The sequence below is a fragment of the Phyllostomus hastatus genome, unplaced genomic scaffold, assembly GCF_019186645.2.
Source record: "Phyllostomus hastatus isolate PE091 unplaced genomic scaffold, TTU_PhHast_1.1 phas_scaffold_585, whole genome shotgun sequence".
NCBI classification, from domain to species: domain Eukaryota; kingdom Metazoa; phylum Chordata; class Mammalia; order Chiroptera; family Phyllostomidae; genus Phyllostomus; species Phyllostomus hastatus.
Genome location: NW_025334037.1, coordinates 5,716,563 through 5,736,050, shown reverse-complemented (window position 1 = coordinate 5,736,050; position 19,488 = coordinate 5,716,563). Strand labels below are relative to the sequence as shown.

The window sequence follows — 19,488 nt, the reverse complement described above, 5'->3', positions numbered from 1 at the left end:
GGGAAATGTAGAAGTTAAAGAACTTATGACACGTGGACATGAACTAAAGGGCGGGAATGTGGGTGGGAGAGGGTGTGCAGAGTGGAAGGGAGTGAAGGGGGGGAAGAACAATCGCAATAGCATAATCAATAAAATATATTTTAAAAAAAGAATAGAAGGGCAGATAAAGTGCTTCCCTGATAAGGTCAAGTTAAAGGAGTTCACCATCACCAAGCCCTTATTACATGAAATGTCAAAGAGACTTAATCTAAGAAAAAGAAGATAATCAAAAATATAAACTGTAAAATGACAAATGCACAACTATCAACAACCTAAAAAAAAATAAACAAAAAACCTAAGCAAACAACTAGAACCGGAAGAGAATCGTAGAAACAGAGATTACAGGGAGGATTATTAGCAGGGTATGGGAGAAGGGGAAGATTGAGGAGAAAGGTACAGGGAATAAGAAGCATAAATTGTAGGTAGAAAATAGACAGGGGGAGGTTAAGAATATTATAGGAAATGGAGAAGCCAAAGAACTTTTTTGTATGACCCACGGACATGAACTAAGGAGGGGCAGGGGAAGAATGCTGGTGGGAAGGCGGTGAAGGGAGGAGAGGAATAAAGGGGAGAAAAGTGGGATAACTGTAATAGCATAGTCAATAAAAATATATTTTAAAAAAGATGCAAAGAACACAGTTTTCTAGATAAATCAACTTTCTAAGAAACCACTAGAGGGTAGCATTGTACCAAGAAATAAGGCCAGAATAATAGTAACCAAAAAGATGCTGGAGGGGTGAGATACTTGGTTTGAGACAGTTTTAGGAAATGACAAGTTCAGTATTGCAACAATGTTTAAAGCATACTCAGGGCCATTTAAGATCAGTCAGAGATGCTATGATCAGAATCTAAAGCTGCATTCAAATCAAAACTGGAAAATGTAGGCTATACCATCCCATTCTAGGGCCCTCTACTGAAGTCAAATGAGTGTCTCATGATTCCCCAGTCACAAATCTGTTACTTTTGTGTCAACCCAAACATCCTCATACATTAAAGGTATATAGCTGTGCTGTCAAATATGGTTGCTACACATGTCAACACAGTAGTTACAGACAGCTCTTTAATTAATTAGATTTAAATTTAATTTATTAGTTATACCAGAACACATTTCAAGTAATCAAATAGCTAGACACTACCATACTGGACAGTAACGATATAAAATACTTCAAAAATTTCTGTTGGACAGCACTGATCTAGAGACTTGAATTTCAAACGATGTAACGATTGTACATGCTTCACTTATTCCTATGTTACCTATGTTCAAAGTGCACTTACAAATTTGTTACTGGTAAGGTCCAGCTTCAGCACACTAGAAAAATTACTTTTAGCCTAATCTCTTTAAAGTACATTGAGTATATTGGTGGTTACATAATACCGCCAATTACTTTCTCTCCAAATTTCTAAACCTTTATGAGAGTTAAGTCAGTACATCAAATCTGCGTACATATACCTTTATATGAACACTTCTCAGAGTTAAAGATTAGTTTTCTTTGGACCATGTTTCTACTTTAATATCAATAATTCTTTAATTGCAAATGTAGTGCTGTTATCAGTGTGATAGAAGGAATAAAAAAACTGAACCATTTTCATCCTTCTTTCTTAAACCCAACATTCTCAAGATGATGTTTCCAATGGTTAAGAAATATGCCATACTTTCAGTTTCTAATATCATTCACTCCCCATATCTTGTTCCCAATTTTAAAAAACCTATCATGTTTAGGCTCTGAGAAAGCTTTGGAGCAAAGCTCATTTTCCTAACTGTATCTTTCCTACTTCATTCCTGTATTTTGTATCATTTCGCACAATTTTAATAAGCAAGGAGTCCATCTATTTGAATATACTGTATAAGATCAAATTAATAAATCAAAAAAGAACCTGAAAAATTATAATTATCTAATAATATTTCACATACAAGCATTAACAGATTTTAACAAATAGCTATGATCCAATCCTGCCACCTAGTGTTTGAAGTCTGTAAGCTACATAGCTCAAGCTAAAAGGAAAATATGCTCAGTAATAACACTGGTTTAACAGGAAATTTACACTAATTCCAATTTCATTAATATTCTTAGATAATTGACTAAACAGAGGCTTATAACTCATACAGGAGATAACTATCTTTCTGAGTTTTAAGACAAAGCACTGAATCTTTTGTTATTGGGGAAAATAGACACTGGTCCTTGCAGATTTCAGCTCCTGCCTTTTACCAGCTTCTTTTGGTTGTTACTGATGCCTTTCAAAGATATTTAACATCTGAGATGAGCCCTAAGAAAGTGCTCCTCCTCTCACAGTGCAGTAACTGTTGACCTACCTTGGATGTTATGCATGTGAGTTGGCCACTGCTTGTGTAGTGGCCCCCTCTACCAATTTATAAGTTTTCTCAGTACCCTGTCTAAATGGATCGTAGCTTCCTTTAAGGCTCCAGCATGCTTTGTATCCAGTTTACCTAAGTTTTTGGATAAGACATGTTAGCTTCTTTTTAAGAATCACTTTCACTGTTATGTCATATTACTACTTATGCTGTCCTATACCTGAAATACTTCAATTGTTTGTTTCTGCTTTCGGAGCTATATCAAACTTTTTTCACAGAAACAAAGTCAATGTATCAAATTCAAGTTTCTTTAATAGGCTCTCAGGATTTTACCTTGAAATGCCAAATTCTTGGTGAGGCCTTTTGCCATTACTGCGTTCCCACCGTGAAGCAGAAGTTTCAATAGGTGGCAGACTTGAAGTTCCTGAGCTCCTCCTCAGCTGCGGAGTTGGCAAACTGTTCCTGCTGTTCAGTCCCTGTTGAAATGTGACAGTGGTTAAAATTGTCACCCTATAATAATGCTGCATATGTATTATTAAAGATGGCACATTAAAATACAAAGCAGTTTTAACATCTACAGGGGAAACATCTACAGATGTTTTATTCTGAAACTATGTCAATTTTACTCCAAATTTCACCTACTATACTGTTGTCTTTGTCCTATGAAAAAATGATTTTTGAGCTCCCTACAATTTATTTAACTCTATTTTTCCTTTTGAACATTTTATTCCTAGTATCATGAGAAATAAATAATTGATCATTTAAAAAATAGATATGAACAATTTACCCTAAAAAGCAACATAAGAGGACAAGATTAGGCTCAGGGGCTGTGAGCCTTGTCTCCTAAACCTGTATATTTTCAATACTCTGCTAATAACATCTACCAAGGTTAATCTGAAGAAACTGCAGGATTCTGAGCTGCTTTTTAAATTAATGATTAAATTAAATCCAGAACACCCTTAGCATTAACAAAATCTTACCCTGATTTTTGAAAATATTGTTTTTTAACCACTGTGAGCAGGTGTCTTGCTGACACGTACAGAAAACAGTTTCTGCTTCTTACGAATTTCCCCTATCAGCAGACACTGAAACTATCTCTGAGAGATAGACATCTTTTATATTTAAAGTTTCCCAAGGACGTTGATTTAGTAAAGGCTCATGGTTAGAGTGAAAAAGCTCTTCGTGTAACATAATCCTTTGTAGCTGTAATTTAGATCCATATAATCTCTCTTGTTTCTTAACATAGTATTTGACATTCACATTAAATTATCTATTCTAACTCCCCTTTCCTTACTAATTATTTTTTTCATAAATGCTGCTGTTCTTTTCTGAAGTGACATTAGCCTTCTTACATTGTTTTCCAAAAGCAGAGACAAATTAGATATAAAATTCAAGGAAGTTTAAAGAATACTATGAAAAGAAATAAGGGTTACTTCTTGGTTCTTCTCTGACTTTTACCAGTAGATTCCAGTACCCGAAATAAGCCTGATTAACTAGAATGTTCAAGAAATTATGCACTTAGGCATCCTGTTTAATATTGCTTAAATGTTTCCAAAATGTACCAGTATACTTTACAGAGTAAACATAGTAAAAATAATACTATCAATATGATTTTTACAAACAAGATTTTTAAGAACTATTTTTAAAAATTACTGTTATAAACATCAAATGTCAGTGGAAAATATGAAGAAAGAGCAATAAGTCAAGTGAAAACTAACTCAAAAATATATTAGCTATTTTATTGATGAATTTCTTGCTATTTCTTTTTGATGCTTATGATTAACCTCTAAGTATCGTTGTTAATTGGATTTTACTACTGCAGGTGATACCATATATACTTTTTAAAAATAAAGGCACCACATAACTACTTATGATTCACATCTGTGATCAATAATTATCAAATTTCTGCCCTAATAATCAGGCTTGCTTAGTTTTCCAACATTTCTATCCCCTAATGCTAAGAACAAAATGAAATGAACTGATAATCAAAATCCCTCCAAAAACTGTATTTGACTTTTTCTAAGCTCTATACACTATTATACAAGAACAAAATAAACTGATTTGAATTTTATCTTCTCTTGGTTAGTTTCTTTACCTATAAAACCAAGTAGCTGAACTAGAATAATCTCCAAAATGTTTGTATTTTTAGTTTTATCATTTTAGTAATTGGCAAAGATATTGATAGTCAAATAAAATAAATAAAAGCACTCTGGACATGCATAATGTATGCCTATTTACAACAGTATTATTTTCTAAAGGAAATCATATTTTGAAGCATTGACGTTTAAATTAATCCCATTTCTGATGATAGAGAAATCAGTGCCTATTGAGGTATAACAATCTCTAGTAGGTAAAGAGGAGGGGGCCAGGAAGAGTTTTAAAAACATGGAAATCAATTTAAAATACAAAATGCTATGTAATGCATAAAATGAAGATTATAATCATTATTTGGCTCAACAAGAACTATTCCTGGATTGTAAAGAATAAATAGATTACTGATATGATTTGATTACTAGTTATACAAGCCCAGAATTAAATTTGCTTGTTGCTCTACTACTTAAAACACAAAAACAAAAACAACAATAAATAGTTGTTACTGATCCAGTTACAACTGCAATGTTATTTAGGATAAAAACTGAATACTTGTTTCAAATTACTTGAGATGACTACCTCTAAAGCCCCAGAACTCATTATACTGGAAAAGAAGCTGATGCATGACAAAGAAATTGTAGTTTATTTAAGATTTAAAGAACAATTTCAAAATATAATCAAATGTGATAAATAGGGCTGGGTAATTACTGTATTTTGACCTTGTGAAGTTTTCGATCTCCTCTGTCAGCTGGGTCTTCTATTTCAGAACAGGGGTAAAATCCAGGAAATGGTGTGAGAGGGTTAATCTTTGGCCTGCAGGAACCTGAGAAAGCACCCATCAAACTGCTGATACTCCGCAGGGAAGAAATGACTTGTGGGGGGAGGGTTGGATCAGTTAGAAGATCTGACACCATATTGCGAGCCTCATTTAGCACTGAAAGATCAACTCCACTTCCACCTCCAGAATTCTAGAACAAAAATAAAAGTAAAATTATACATTTATTACACAGAAAGTTCAACATTTAAGATAATTCTATTAAATATTAATATTCATTAATTTGTAGATGTCATAAATTGTTGGCAACTGCCCTGCCTGGTTTCAGAAGCTATAACCCCTGCCAAGGCTAAGGCTGAAGGATCGACCTTGGACCATAAGCCACCAAGGAGACAAAAGCTTATCTCCCTGGCAGGAGCACCACTTCTGCTCCTTTTTCTTCATTCATAACTGGCCCTCAAAGCTCGGTCGGTTAGCCAATGACGGATAAGATTCCCCGAGGTGGGAATGACCTAAGACAGGCACGATCATGTGAGAGGCCCCCAAGGAAGGACTTCGGGGCTACAGCAAAAGGGGGTGATGGACCCTCGCCCCTCAGCTTTGACCAAGCCTGAGTCCTCATTGTCTGCGAGAAAAATCTCCTAATCTCTTGGCTGCCTTACTTCCCTTGCTCCACCTAAGCCTGAAACAATGACAGAGGGTGGTGTAGCCCCGTGCTGGAAAGGGTGGGTTCCCGGGGTAATCAGGCCTAAGAAAGAATATATAAAATCCTGTGAAACCTGCTTTGTTTAGAATGCTCTCAATCAAATGATAAGGGTCCAAACAAGAACTAAGTTTGTTCCTCAAAGTTTTGCATCTCTTTAGCTATCTGACCCTGACTCAAAATAGGCCCTCAGACTTCTTTGTTATTGTTTGATCCTTATTCCCTGGCAATGATTAATGAGCTTTACCTGAATTTTTGTGTAAACGAAGAAGCCAATAAAAGCCCATTGAGGAACAGGCTCCTGGCCCTTCTCCTTTGAGAGATGGCCACCTTTCCTCCCCAAGCAGATCATATCTTGATAGACTTATTCTCATCTGTGCTGGCTGGAGGGGCCCTGTGGGCAGAGCCACCCCACAATAAATGACATGACAAATGGTATAATTCTAACTTTAAAAATTTGGATGTTGATCGCTTCAGGGCCTTTTGGGTAAGATCAAGTGTCAAATTTGGATTTTGAAGTATATAGGAGATAATGTGAATTTTAATTTTTCTATATTTTTCATGCATATTTCATTTAACAGTATTCATTACTTTATAAGTAGCATAAAACATTTCATAACTTCATAAGTAGCATAAAACTAAATTTGTGTTAATTTCAAAATCTATAATTTGAACATTCTATTTATTGATTTCCTTCCTTTTTTGTCAAAATTTCTTTTACACATATATAGCATTTCTTTCATTTACCTTATTTAAGAGAGGCAGTGTTGCACAGTGGCAAAGCTTTGTTGCAAAAATGAGTTTGAAATCTAGACTTCAACCTAACTTGTGTGATTTTGAGCAAGTCATGTAACATCTGAAGTTTTTAGTTTCTTAACTGTAAAATGGAGATAATAGCATCCACCTCATTAAGGGCTGATGTGAAATTAAATCTGTTAACATACATGCAAAGCACATGAAGCAATTATACACATATTTAAATCAATGTTATGGAAAATAAAGAGATAAATATTCAGAAAAATGGTATCACAGTTCAAAGGAGATAGTGATAACTTTGAAGTGAATGGTTTACAAAAAATTCATGGAAAGGACAGCATCAGGTTGGGCCCTAAAAATGGGTAGAAAATATACTTTTAAACTTTAAAACATATTTCATTAATGTATACATATATGATTTTTACTTTTTTTCAATTCAATTATCCATAGAAATAAGTACACTGATAATCAGAACAGTGATTAAATGTTACTTTTGTTTGTTTTATTGTACCTTGAACTTGCATTTGAGTGTACTTGGAATTCATAACTATTTAAGATATTTAATGATTTCACCATGAAACTGGTTTTTGTTGGGTTTTTCTTTCAATTTTTTTAATTTTAATTGTTCAAACCATGAAACTGTTTAAGTAGCCTCAGCATATTTTAGAATAGAGAAATTGTTATGAAAGTTTGACCAATAATTAACTAAGTAACATCTTTGCTCTTTGTGGAATTATTTTTCTTTTACTTGTGAAACATTATTTTGTATTAATTTTTATTTTAAAACATCCCCCATTACTGAGGCATAGCCCAGCTATTTCTGTCTTATAAACAAATACCTCTCTATATACCACTACAGATGATTAAGCATACTTCTGATGAATGACTTTCCCTAATTTGAACTGCTAAGCCAAAGTTAATTAACATGTAAAAATTTGATCATTACTATAAACCTGTCCTCACATGTTTATCAAATCTATAGTTCCACAAATTATATATAATAGCATCTATTTTCCTTACACCCAAATGAGACATGTACTGTTATCTGAGCTGGTGTTCCCCTACAGATAATGTGTGATTTCTCTCTGGCTGCTTTCAAAATATTTTTGTCTTTAGGTTTCACAAGTTTAATTATGACATGTCTTGGATCTTTCTTGTTTGTTTTTGCGATTGATCCTATTTAGTATTTACCCTGCTTCTTGAGTTTGTAGAATAATGTATTTGGCAAAATTTGGGAAGCTTTTAGCCATTATTTCTTCAAATACTCCTTTAAATCCACTCTTCCCCCCCCCCCTTCTCAGATGCTAATGATGAAAATGCTGAATCTACTTTCTCTATGTTGTTCACATTGGGAAAATTCTATTGTTCTGTCCGCGAGCTTATGGATTCTGTCCTCTATTGAGCCTGTTCAGCAGGTTTTGAATTTCCATTTGTATCTAGTTTATAACTTGTATCTAGTTTATAACTTCTTCTTTGCTGACATTTTTCTGGGTTTTTTTTTGTTTCAAGAGAGATTGTAATTGCTTGTTAGAACATTTTTATGATGGCTGCTTTAAATTTCCTTGTCAGGTAATTCCAAATCTGATTCATCTTGGTGGTAAGCATTGTCTTTTCTCACTCAAGTTATGATTTTTCCGGTTCTTGGTATGACAAGTGATTTTTTTATTTTATCATCAACATTTTGGCTAATAATGCTTAACGTACTGTTTGACGACTGAGTCCTATTTAATTCTTTTATATTAGGAGATAGTCTTGTTTAGATTTTGCACATAGATCCTGGTCTACTTTTTTAGGCAGTGGTTCTGAAGACAACTTAATTTTCAGGCCATTCACACTGGTATTTCGGTCTGCTCTTTTTTTTCCCCTGGTGCCACTAGGGTTCCCACTGGTCCCTAATGGTGCCTTTGTCTGGGGTGGTTATGGGAGGAGAGAAAATGGAACTTTCTCATGTTTGGCTGCCTAGTACCTCCAGATGGGAGAAGGGAGACTCCAGGCCACAGGGACAAAGAACACCTCCTGGGCTAGGCATTTGTTGTGGCAATATCCCTTGTGCCAGGCACCCTGGCCAACCATGCCTCTCGCAGGGGAAGGGGACCGCATGCCCAGTGGGGAATGAGAATACAGTCATATGCCTCATCACAGCATTTTTATCAATGAAGCACCGCATATACAATGATGGCTATACCATATAGCCTAGTGTATAGCAGAATGTACTATATATGGGTCTGTGTAAGTATACTCAATAATGTTTGCACAATGACAGACTTGCCTAATGTGTCAAGTGGTGCATGACTATACTTTCCTTGGCCACTTATTGTCAGGGGGTTCCTGATCAAGTCCCTCTTGCCAGAGCCACCAGACTCACTTGGTATTGTTGGCAAGACTCTCATTCAGTCTCAAGGAAGAAATGAGCCTACCTACGTCAAACTCTGTTGCTAGGTTGAGGGTCAGGACTGGAGTCACCTTTTGCTGTTGGGTAGGGGTCATAGGAAACCCTGTCACTATGTGGTTTCTCCATTATGGAGGTCCTTGACCAGTCCACCCTCCTCTTTCCATTTTTCAGAGTTCTCCTTTGGTTGCCTCACATTATTTCCACACATACAATTATTTTCAGAGTTTACAGTTGTAGTTAACAGAGAGACTTCTTTGTACTTTTCCACACAGGAAAAGTACAATAAATATTACTATTATTGTTATAAAAATGATGATATAAACACAGATATATCAGCATTAGAGTTCAGAGGACATAGAGATAACTTTAATCTGAAGGGTTAACAGAAACTTTATGGAAGAGGTGGCATTTGGAAGGATTTCATTTATAAATTGGGGAAATAATGTTTTACAATAAAACTAAACAAATATGTATTTGGGGAGCTCATTTTTCAAGAAGGAGCACAGATAAAGGTAAAAAGTGATAAAATAGCAAGGTGCAGAGAACATAAAATTATAAAAATACAGGCTATATTAAAAATAAAAACAGTAAAAAATAAGGTTGGAGGACATGCTGGAACCAAATTTTTGAGAACACTGGATTCCCAGCTAAGAAGTATGGACATGGAGAACCATGGGTTTTTGAGCAGGTAGAAGAGAAAGAATGAAGCAAGAAAAGGGAAGAGGAAATGATAGAAGGCAATGAAATTTTAGAGGATTAAGTGGCAATTTGTTAAGACCTGACAGAGGTGTGAGAAAAGAGCATTCCAGGCAGAGACTGGCAAGTGTGAAAATCTAGATGCAGAAGACTGCCTGGCTTGTGCTGGAGCAGAGTAAATGAAGGAGAAAGTACTAGAAGATGAAGTCAGAGAAGTAGAAGAGAGAAAAGTTAGGGACCATATTGTGTAAGGTCACAGTATTATGTGCGATAATATGAATTAATCTCACAGATAAAATTCTCAAAGAAGCAAAACAGAAGAAGTTTCATGGTTGATTCCACTTATGTAAAATTCAAAGGCAGGTAAAACTAAGTTGTGGTGACAAACCAGGAACACTATAACACTTGGGAGAAGTAGATGACTGAGAAAAAAAACCTAAGAGGGCTTTCAGGTGTTGAATCCTTCATCTAGAAGATGGTCACATGTATGTATTCACTTGGAGAAAATTCATCAAGTTGTGCACTTACGACTTGTGCACTTTTATATATGAATGTTACACTTCGGATTTATTAAAAAGAATTAGGAAGACAGAGATAAAGAATGGGAAAAGAAGAAAAAAGGGACAGAGGGGCATGATCTCACAAAATCGGTCTGACTACAAGCCCATGCTCTGAACCACCGGTCCTTATTTATCTTTAGATTTCACCAATAATTTAGATACTCTAACAAACTGAGGATCTTCGATATGACATACGACTGATAAGAAAATCCACTCTGTAGGTCAAGAAACCAGCATCTTTTAGGTCAGATGTGATCTTCTTGATTTCATCTGACTACAATAGTTATTTTCTCAGCAAATCCGAGGGGATATTTTATTCCTATAGGGTGTTGTGACTATTCCATTCACACTTTTTAAAAATAAAAATCAATCATTCAAAAGGAGATTAATTTTCCGAAAATTGATGTTGGGACAAGTACTTAATAGCAACTCTCATAAACAGGGGTTAACGTTTTTATAAAAACAAATGACATTTAACATTTATTAATGTTCATCTATGTGTATAAATCATGAGATTTCAAAAAAGCGTATTAAACCTAATACCATTTTTGTAGAACAGAATATACAAACACATTTCAATAAAATGGAAAAAGGCTTATAAATATAAGCATCAAAGGTTAACATAACATAGTTATTGCTTGATGTTTACAATTGACTCTTCTCCTATACTTCTATTTTCAGTTCTTCTGACATGTGTATTACTTAAGTGATCAACAAAATCTTTACATATGGTACATATTAAATGATTATATATGTATATATTTCACAAATAAGCAAAACTAATTGTTTAAAATCAGGATAGGGATTATCTCTGGGGAAATAACTAGAAGGTATGTAAGTGAGGCTTCTGGGATTGGATGCTGCTAATGTGTTCTCTCTTGACATGGGTACTAGTAACGTGGAATATTTAATTAAAAAGTCATCAAGCTGTGCACTTTTCTATATGTATAAATTCAATAAAAAGTTTACCAGAAAGGAAAAATATTTTGCTTCCCTGATAAAATATTTTGCCAATTGCCTTGCCTTTTCCCACATATGGCCTTTAATCTACTTTTTCCTGTGTAGATCATTTGCCCGCAATCAGGAAAAAGAAAATCTCATCCTTAATATGTAATTATTAGTTTATTCTGAGTCCAGATTATATTAGAAACATTTAAAAATAACTTTACGCTTGGTTTTACCATTTTTATTTTTCCCTTACAATTAAAATGTAACCTACCTAAATGAAAGTTCTGGTTTAGTTCAGGTAAAGAAACTCTTGTATCATAGCAACCTTGTGAGTGTAACTTTAAATGTCAAAAGTTTCCTTATAGATATTATTCGTAATAATCACATATTTACCTGGTAATGAGGTTTATACCACTGCTTTAAGTCCCAATCCCAAAGAATCATCTGGAAAAAAAAAATTTCACTTAGTTACAAACCTGAATAAACAAATATGTGTAAGACAAAATGGAGCATCTAAATTACACCTCAAATAGGTTAAATCTGAGAGAGAAATAGGGAAGGTGAGAATAAAAACTATCTCGAGACAGAATATTTTATTAATTATACAATCTGTGATTGAGAAATCAAAAGTCAGAACAGTCACAAAAATAAGCTATAGCAACCTTCAAAACATCTACTGTCACACAAAGGAATCGAAAATCACATCCAGCCACTAAAGATGCAAGAAAATCTATAAATCATCACATAGCCTGCCTTCCAACTTACTACAAATGATCATCACTTATTATTTTAAAACCAGTGTCCCTGGCTGGCGTAGCTCAGTGTATTGAGTGCGGGCTGCAAACCAAAGTGTTGCAGGTTCGATTCCCAGCCAGGGTACATGCCTGGGTTGTAGGCCATAACCCCCAGCAACCGCACATTGATGTTTCTCTCTATGTCCCTCTCTTCCCTCTCTAAAAATAAATAAATAAAATCTTTGAAAAAAAAAGTGTCAATGGCAGTAGTATCTCCTTACCAATAAGGTACTTCTATGAAAAGCTTGTCATTGTGGTTAGATTAAATGCAAAGAAATGGAGCATAAAAAGCAACACACAACCTTTTTAACATGCAGATAATTAGTGGTTTTCTTGTTTGTCTTTTTGTACAATGGTAACTTCTTAGTCCCAGACTAGTTTTTTCCTGCCCCTCTTTTCCCAGAAGGCATTCTGGCTGCTTCTTCATCCAATAGTCACTATGTTCAAGGAGATAAAATTGGCTTTAATTTAGCAAGCTATAACTATTAACCTGTCATTAATCTTAAATGTGTTTTAAGTTTACTTAGTTAAAAAATGGGTCTTCTTTTGCCTAAATAGTTTATCATAAGCCTAATTAACATGTGATATAATCACACACTTTCCATATACTGATTTGTGTTGTTTCCTGTACTTGGTCTTAGGCCTCCTTGGTTGCAAAAGACCTTAAAGTGTTATCTACTCCATCATCAGTCCAGTATTTTATCAGGAGTTGGCAGACTTCTTTTTTTGTGAAGGAGAGATCATAAATATTTAAGGCTTTGCAAGCCACATAAGGTCTCTGGCATATTTTTTTGTTTTGTCTTGTTTTTATTTTACAACCCTTGAAAATGCAAAACTGTTCTTAGCTTTAGAACTATACAAAACAGATGGCTGGAAGAATTTGGTTTGTGGGCTGTAGCTTGCCTGAGTTCTGTTCTACTATACTGACCCTCAATCACCCCAAAATTTGTCAGTTATCATTACCACCATCTCTCTGTCAACACTTTTGTAGAAAGTCATCTCTCACCAGTGAAGAGAACCTATTGTTTCCCAAAGAAACCCAGACATGGTATAACCACTTACACAATTCATGGACCCAGTACCCCAAAATGGCTATGGTTTAGTAGACTTTAAATTTATGCAGTATTTTATATGGCCCAAAGTGTTATTCTGATAAAATTATTTCAGGTTGTGACTTAACCAGCATACATTCTAGATTCTAGAGACATTAATGTAGTTTAAGGTGTTGATAACTTCCTAAAAACACATACATTAAGATTACAATAACCTAAAAACCCTAAATTTCATTCCTACTTGGCAGTCACTTTCTCTAAAATCAAAAATACATTTACCAAACAGCAGCAGGTCTTTGTCTGAAATCCCCTGCATTATGAGGAACTGAAAACAGGTACAGTGAATGCTACAAATTGCTGGTATGCTGCCTTCTGTGTAAAAGAAGGTATAAGGTATGGAAATACATTTTTGAAGGAATTAGAGGAAAGTAGTTTGTACTACACCAAGGATGGTTAGTTCTGAATGAATGAGAAGAGACAAACCAAGAGGGATTAGAAAAGTTGTAGGTTTGTGAAAACCTGAGAGGAAATTTTGTGTGGTTAAACTGAGTAAGACTGAAAGAAATCTAATCAAGTAAGTAAATTTAAAACATCAAAAGTTAAACTAGTACAAAACTAAAGGTTGATTTTTCTCTTTAAAATGACTTGGTTTGTTACTGATGATCCTGGAGAACTGTATGGCTAATATGTCCCTCAGTGCAGCCCCCTGTATGCACCTTACAAAACTGGGCCATGTTTGGCTGTGAATCACTCAATAAAAGAAAATGCTTATTGTCTGTAACCTGACATGGCCACAATATGCTCTAAAGTCTGTAGAACACTAGCTAGCAATTGGGTACTTAAACTACAGTACTATGGTGCAACTTGAGTTACTCTGTAAAAGAGAGGAAAAATCGGATGGAATCCCCTATGTACTAGTATTTATGCTTTTGTATCAGAATAAGCCTTTTTAAATGAAAAGCAAAATTATGATATAGCAGGCTGGGAAACCAGACAAGGCTTACAAGAATCCCAGGAGAATGAAGGTGACTTCTTATTATTACCCCAACTTGATATTTCAGCAGCTGTGGGCATTCCACTGTCATGTGGCAATGACACCACTGCAGCCCCTGCTCCACTATATCTGACTGCAGAAAGTGCTCTGCCAGGCTCAGGAATGGTTCTCCCACCACACACACATCCAGCAGGGTACCCAATTTGGTTAGGAGTCCACTCCAGACAGGAGTGGTGCCAATAATTCCCATTGAGGCACGGGCCAACCGGAGGAATGGATGCTAACAGACAAGAGGCAGACATGGTCAGGATGTATACTTCCTTCACAACTTCTAACCTCTTTCACTGGAAAAACAGTATGCCTGCCTATAGGGACAATCCTAGAAAGAAACTCTCTTTTCTTCCATTTTTGAGACTCATAACCTGACTTGAGCAGATATTCAACATCTACTGAATACCCTGCTTACTGCCAAAGAACAATCTTAGAAAAGACAAAGGAAGAAGCTAGTCGCCTGCACCATGAGATACCCCAAGCCCCTGTGTGAGCTGAAGCCACAACTGCTGTCCCTACTGCTGAACCACATGTGAACATAAACGATGGGGATCAGCCTGAACTTGAACATTACAGGAATTGCATTCTGGCTGAGTTAAGGAAGGGAGTGCCCAAACAAAGAAGGTCCAGCAGCCAAAGCAGTGTCCAGATGAAAACCCATCTGAATTCTTAGAATTCATTTTTGTAAAGATTTTATTTATTTATTTTTAGAGAGGGGAAGGAAGAAAGAGAGGGAGAGAAATTTCGATGTGTGAGAAAGGGAAACATCATTTGGTTGCCTCTCGCATGCCCCCCACAACTGTGGACCTGGCTCCCAACCCAGGGATGTGCCCTGACCAGGAATCAAACCAGCAACCTTTTGGTTCACAGACTGGCACTCAATCCATTGAACCACAGCAGCCAGGGACTTAGTAGAATGTATTTTTGAAACCTGTCACCAAAATACTGGGACCCAAAAGCCCCTGATAAAGGTTGTGAACATGACTATTTTGAAGCAGAGTGCCCCTGATAGGTGAAGAAAGCTTCAAAAGGTTGAGATCCTTTGGAATGCCTCTGTCACAAGTGGTGGTGGAGACTACGTTTAAGGTGTTCAATAGCAGAGACAAGGCCTGGGAAAAAGAACAACAAAAGTGAAGCAACAGGCTGACTTGCTGACCGCTGCTGTGAAACCCAGAGGGTATTAAGAAAAAAATGAACAAGGTAAGGACACTGGGAACAGAGGGCTGCTCTTCCCTGCCCTAAAGCTAGGTCCTAAACAATGTGCTTACTGCAAGCAAGATGGTCACTGGAGAGAAAATGCCCAAGTTTAAACAAAGAACAGGACAAAGAGGAATGAGGAGCATCAACACAATTGGCTCCTTCAGCACCACCCACATGGAAGCCCATGTTACTCTGATGGTGGGGAAGAAATTAACTGACTTTTTGATTGACACAGGGCCCATATATTTTGTATTAAATATGAGGTTAAATAAACTCTCCTCTAAAACAAGGCACATGACTGAAATGGCAGGAGAGTCACCATGGAAGCCATTAGACTGCCAAATGGCAAAAACAAGCCTTAAGCATAATAGTTTCTTGTATTGACAGAATGCCAAATGCCAACTTTTCAGATGGGATTTATTGACTAAACTAAATGCCAAGATCACCTCTGCCCCCAGCTGGACTGATATTAGGTACCTCTGGAAGAAGCTTGTGCTTTAAAAGCAGCATGCTGGCTTCAGCCAAGAAAGAAATTCTGGCTGAGTGACCCAAAGAAATCCCACAAGAATAAGTCTGGAAGTATGGGCAAAGGGCAGGAATATAAAGGTTAAAACAGCCACCCCAATCCAAATACAAATGCGGGAGCAAACGCCTCTCCATCTAAAACACGACCGTCTAAACTAACAAGCAAGGAAGGGTATCCAACCATTAGCAAGGGCATTCCTAGAACATCAGCTTACTCACTCCCCTTATAGTACTACCATTTTATTGATAACAGTATGGAAGTCAGGTACTGAGGAATACCACTTTTTCCAGGACTTGAGGGCATCAACCAAATAGTGGAAGACATTTGGTAGTCCGTAATGTTTATACTTTGCTGACTAGTTTGGGAAATTTTGATGGCTTACTGTACTGGACTTAAAAGACACCTTCTTTTATATACCCTTGAGCTCTGAATCACAGGAGATATCACATTTAATATACTATTGAACGGTTCTTCCTAGGAGTTCTAAAACTCCCCACTGTTTAGAGAAGCTTTTAGCCAGAGATCTAAGGGAACTTCAAATGGACAGTGGAGCACTAGGTAAATGCTGTCTTCATTGCAAGCATCAGCAAAGTAGCCTCAGACAAAAATACTCCTCTAAATACTAAACACTCTTCTAAATACAACTCTAAACTTCCTGGCTGAACAGAGATACAAAGTCTCCCAGAACAAATCTCAAATACCCAGGCCTTCAGTAAAGTACTTGGGATTTGAATTATTTCAGTGGCAAAGGAACTTGCTCTCCCATAGGAAAGAAGCCTTGGCTAGGGTGGCAGTGCCTACTACCTGCAGACAGTTAAGAGGATTTTTAGGAATGGTTGTTTTTTTGTAAGATATGGATTCCAAATTTTGGCTTAACTGCAAAACCATTATATGAGGCATTTAAAGAAAAGATCAAATGCCTCTAACTTGGACTGGGGGATGTCAAAAGGCCTTCTAAAACATTAACGTTATTAACAGTCCCTGCCTTCACCTCTCAGACTTAAGAAAGTCATTTGACTTGCTTGTGCATGAACAAGGAACAGGACTAAGGACATTACCCTTGAAATCTGGAAAATGTTAAGAGGTCAGTAGCCTACTTTTCAAAGCTACTAGACATGTTATCTTAGTGATAGAACGTTTGTCTAAGGACCAAGATTGCCACCTGTGACTTTGCACAATAAGCTGAGAAGTTCACTCTGGGACAGCCCAACACAGTGCACACTCCACTATGTGTTGCCCTGACAAGAACAAAAGGGAGGATACTGGCTGACCTCTTGTTGGCTATCTCCACCCTGAATCCAGCCACCTTATTTCCCTCTAAATCAGAGGAATCAAAATAATTCCAGCTGACCAATCCGAACTGACCCGCCACTAAAAAAAATCCTGATCTCTAGATGTTCACTGATGGAAACAGTATGATAGACATGGGAAACTGAAAGTCAGGATATGCTGAGTTAACTCTTCATGAAACACTGGAAGCTGAGGTATGCCCACAGGTACTTCAACCTGGAAGGATGAATTACGGACCATGACCGGAGTTTTGAAACTTGGAAAAGGTAAGAGTCAACATTACACTGACTCCAAATATGTATTTACCTATGGTACATATCCACCAGGCTACTTGTGGGGAAGAAACGAGGGTTCTTTAACATCAGAAAGCAAAGAAATGTAATGTTAAATCTCCTGAAAGCAGTAATGGAACCTCAGAGTATTGCTGTTATTCATTGCCCAGGCCATCAGAAGACAGAGAGCCGTTGAAAAAATACAGCACCTGCCTATGATAAAAACTCTCAGCAAAGTGGGAATAAGAGAGAACATATGTCAACATGCTATAGCTAACACATTAAACAAGGCAAAACTAAAAGAATTTCCCTTAGGATCAGGAACAAGACAGAAGTGTCCACTTTTCCCACTCTTTTTCAATGTAGTACTGGAAGTCCTAGCCACAGTGATCAGACAAGAAGAAATAAAAGGCATCCGAACTGGAAAGGAAGAAGTAACACTGTCACTATTTTCAGATGACCTGATACTGTACATAAAGAACCCTGAAAATTCAACCAAAAAATACTAAACTGATCAATGAATTCAGTAAAATAGCAGTGTACAAAATTAATATTCAGAAATTGGTTGCATTTTCATATACCAATAATGAACTATCAGAAATGGAAACTAAGAAAACAATCCCATTTACAACTACATCAAGAAAAAAAAAAACAAACGTAAGAATAAATTCAGACTCCGGCCAAGATGGAGGCGTAGGTAGATACACTGTGCCTCCTCAACCAACCAAAAGAAGTACAACAACAAATTTAAAAACAAAAAAACCAGAAATGACAGAAAATCAAAGTGTATGGAAGCCTAACAAACAAGGGGATCAACAAGAAGTATTCATCCAGACTGGTAGAAAGGTTGGAGAACAGCAGCCTGGTGGAGAGGACTCACGGCAAGGTGGTGAGTGGAGGGTCTGGTGAGGCAGTGGCTTATGTACCAGGTGGTCCCACATTCATGTGCAGACAAACCAGAGGAACAACTAGGGATCGAGACAGACCTCACAAACCAGAGTTCCAGTACAGGGAAATAAAGCCTCAAAGCTTCTGATGAAAAACTCTTGTTTTCAGTTGAGATGGCAGTAGGAGAGACTCCCAACATCAAAGAAGAGTTCAATGGAGAGTCCTAAGGGTCCTAGAATGTACACAAGCCCACCCACTGGGAATCAGCACCAGAAGGGTCCAATTAGCTTGTGGGTAGTGGGAGAAGTTACTAAAATCTGGCAGAGTGAGGAGCAAGCACCACTGTTCGCTCTTGGACTCTTCTCCCCCATAGAATGTCACAACACAGCAACATGGGTTGCCCTGCCCTGGTGAACACCTAAAGCTCTGCCCCTTACTACATAACAGGCACACCAGGACCAAAAAAAAAAGGCCCAACTGAAAGAATGGTTCAAAACTCCAAAAAAAATACAACTAAGCGACAAAGAGGTAGCCAACCTATCAGATACACAGTTCAAAACACTGGTTATCAAGATGCTTCAGGAGCTCACTGGGTACTTAAACAGCATAAAAAAGACCCAGGTAGCAATGAAGGTTGCATTATGTGAAAGAAAGAAAAATTTACAGGGAACCAACAGTGAAGGGAAGGAAACCAGGACTCAAATCAATGGTTTGGAGCAGAAGGAAGAAATAACCATTCAATCAGAACAGAATAAAGAAACAAGAATTCAAAAAAATGAGAAGAGGCTTAGGAACCTCCAGGACATCTTTAAACATTCCAACATCTGAATCATAGGTGTGCCAGAAGGAGAAGGGGAAGAGCAAGAAATTGAAAACTTACTTGAAAACATAATGAAGGAGAACTTCCCCAATCAGGGGAAGGAAACAGACTTCTGGAAAGTCCAGGAAGCTCAGAGAGTCCCAAAGAAGTTGGACCCAAGGAGGAACACACCAAGGCACATCATAATTACATTAGCCAAGATAAAAATGAAGGAGAGAATCCTAGAACCAGCAAGAGAAAAGGAGACAGTCACCTACAAAGGAGTTCCCATCAGACTGTCAGCTGATTTTTCAAAAGAGACCTTACAGGCAAGAATGGGCTGGAAAGAAG

General features: G+C 36.9%; 1 protein-coding gene across 1 annotated transcript in view; it reads right to left on the bottom strand.

Annotated features, from left to right (window-relative positions):
• PDE3B (phosphodiesterase 3B) overlaps positions 1-19,488 on the bottom strand; it is a 159,854-nt gene that overhangs the window by 52,047 nt on the left and 88,319 nt on the right. The window contains exons 2-4 of the mRNA XM_045825337.1: positions 11,665-11,715; positions 5,161-5,409; positions 2,684-2,826 (exon numbers count right to left, since the gene is read on the bottom strand). Coding sequence (XP_045681293.1) covers positions 2,684-2,826; positions 5,161-5,409; positions 11,665-11,715 — 443 coding nt within the window. The remainder of the gene's footprint in view (positions 1-2,683; positions 2,827-5,160; positions 5,410-11,664; positions 11,716-19,488) is intronic.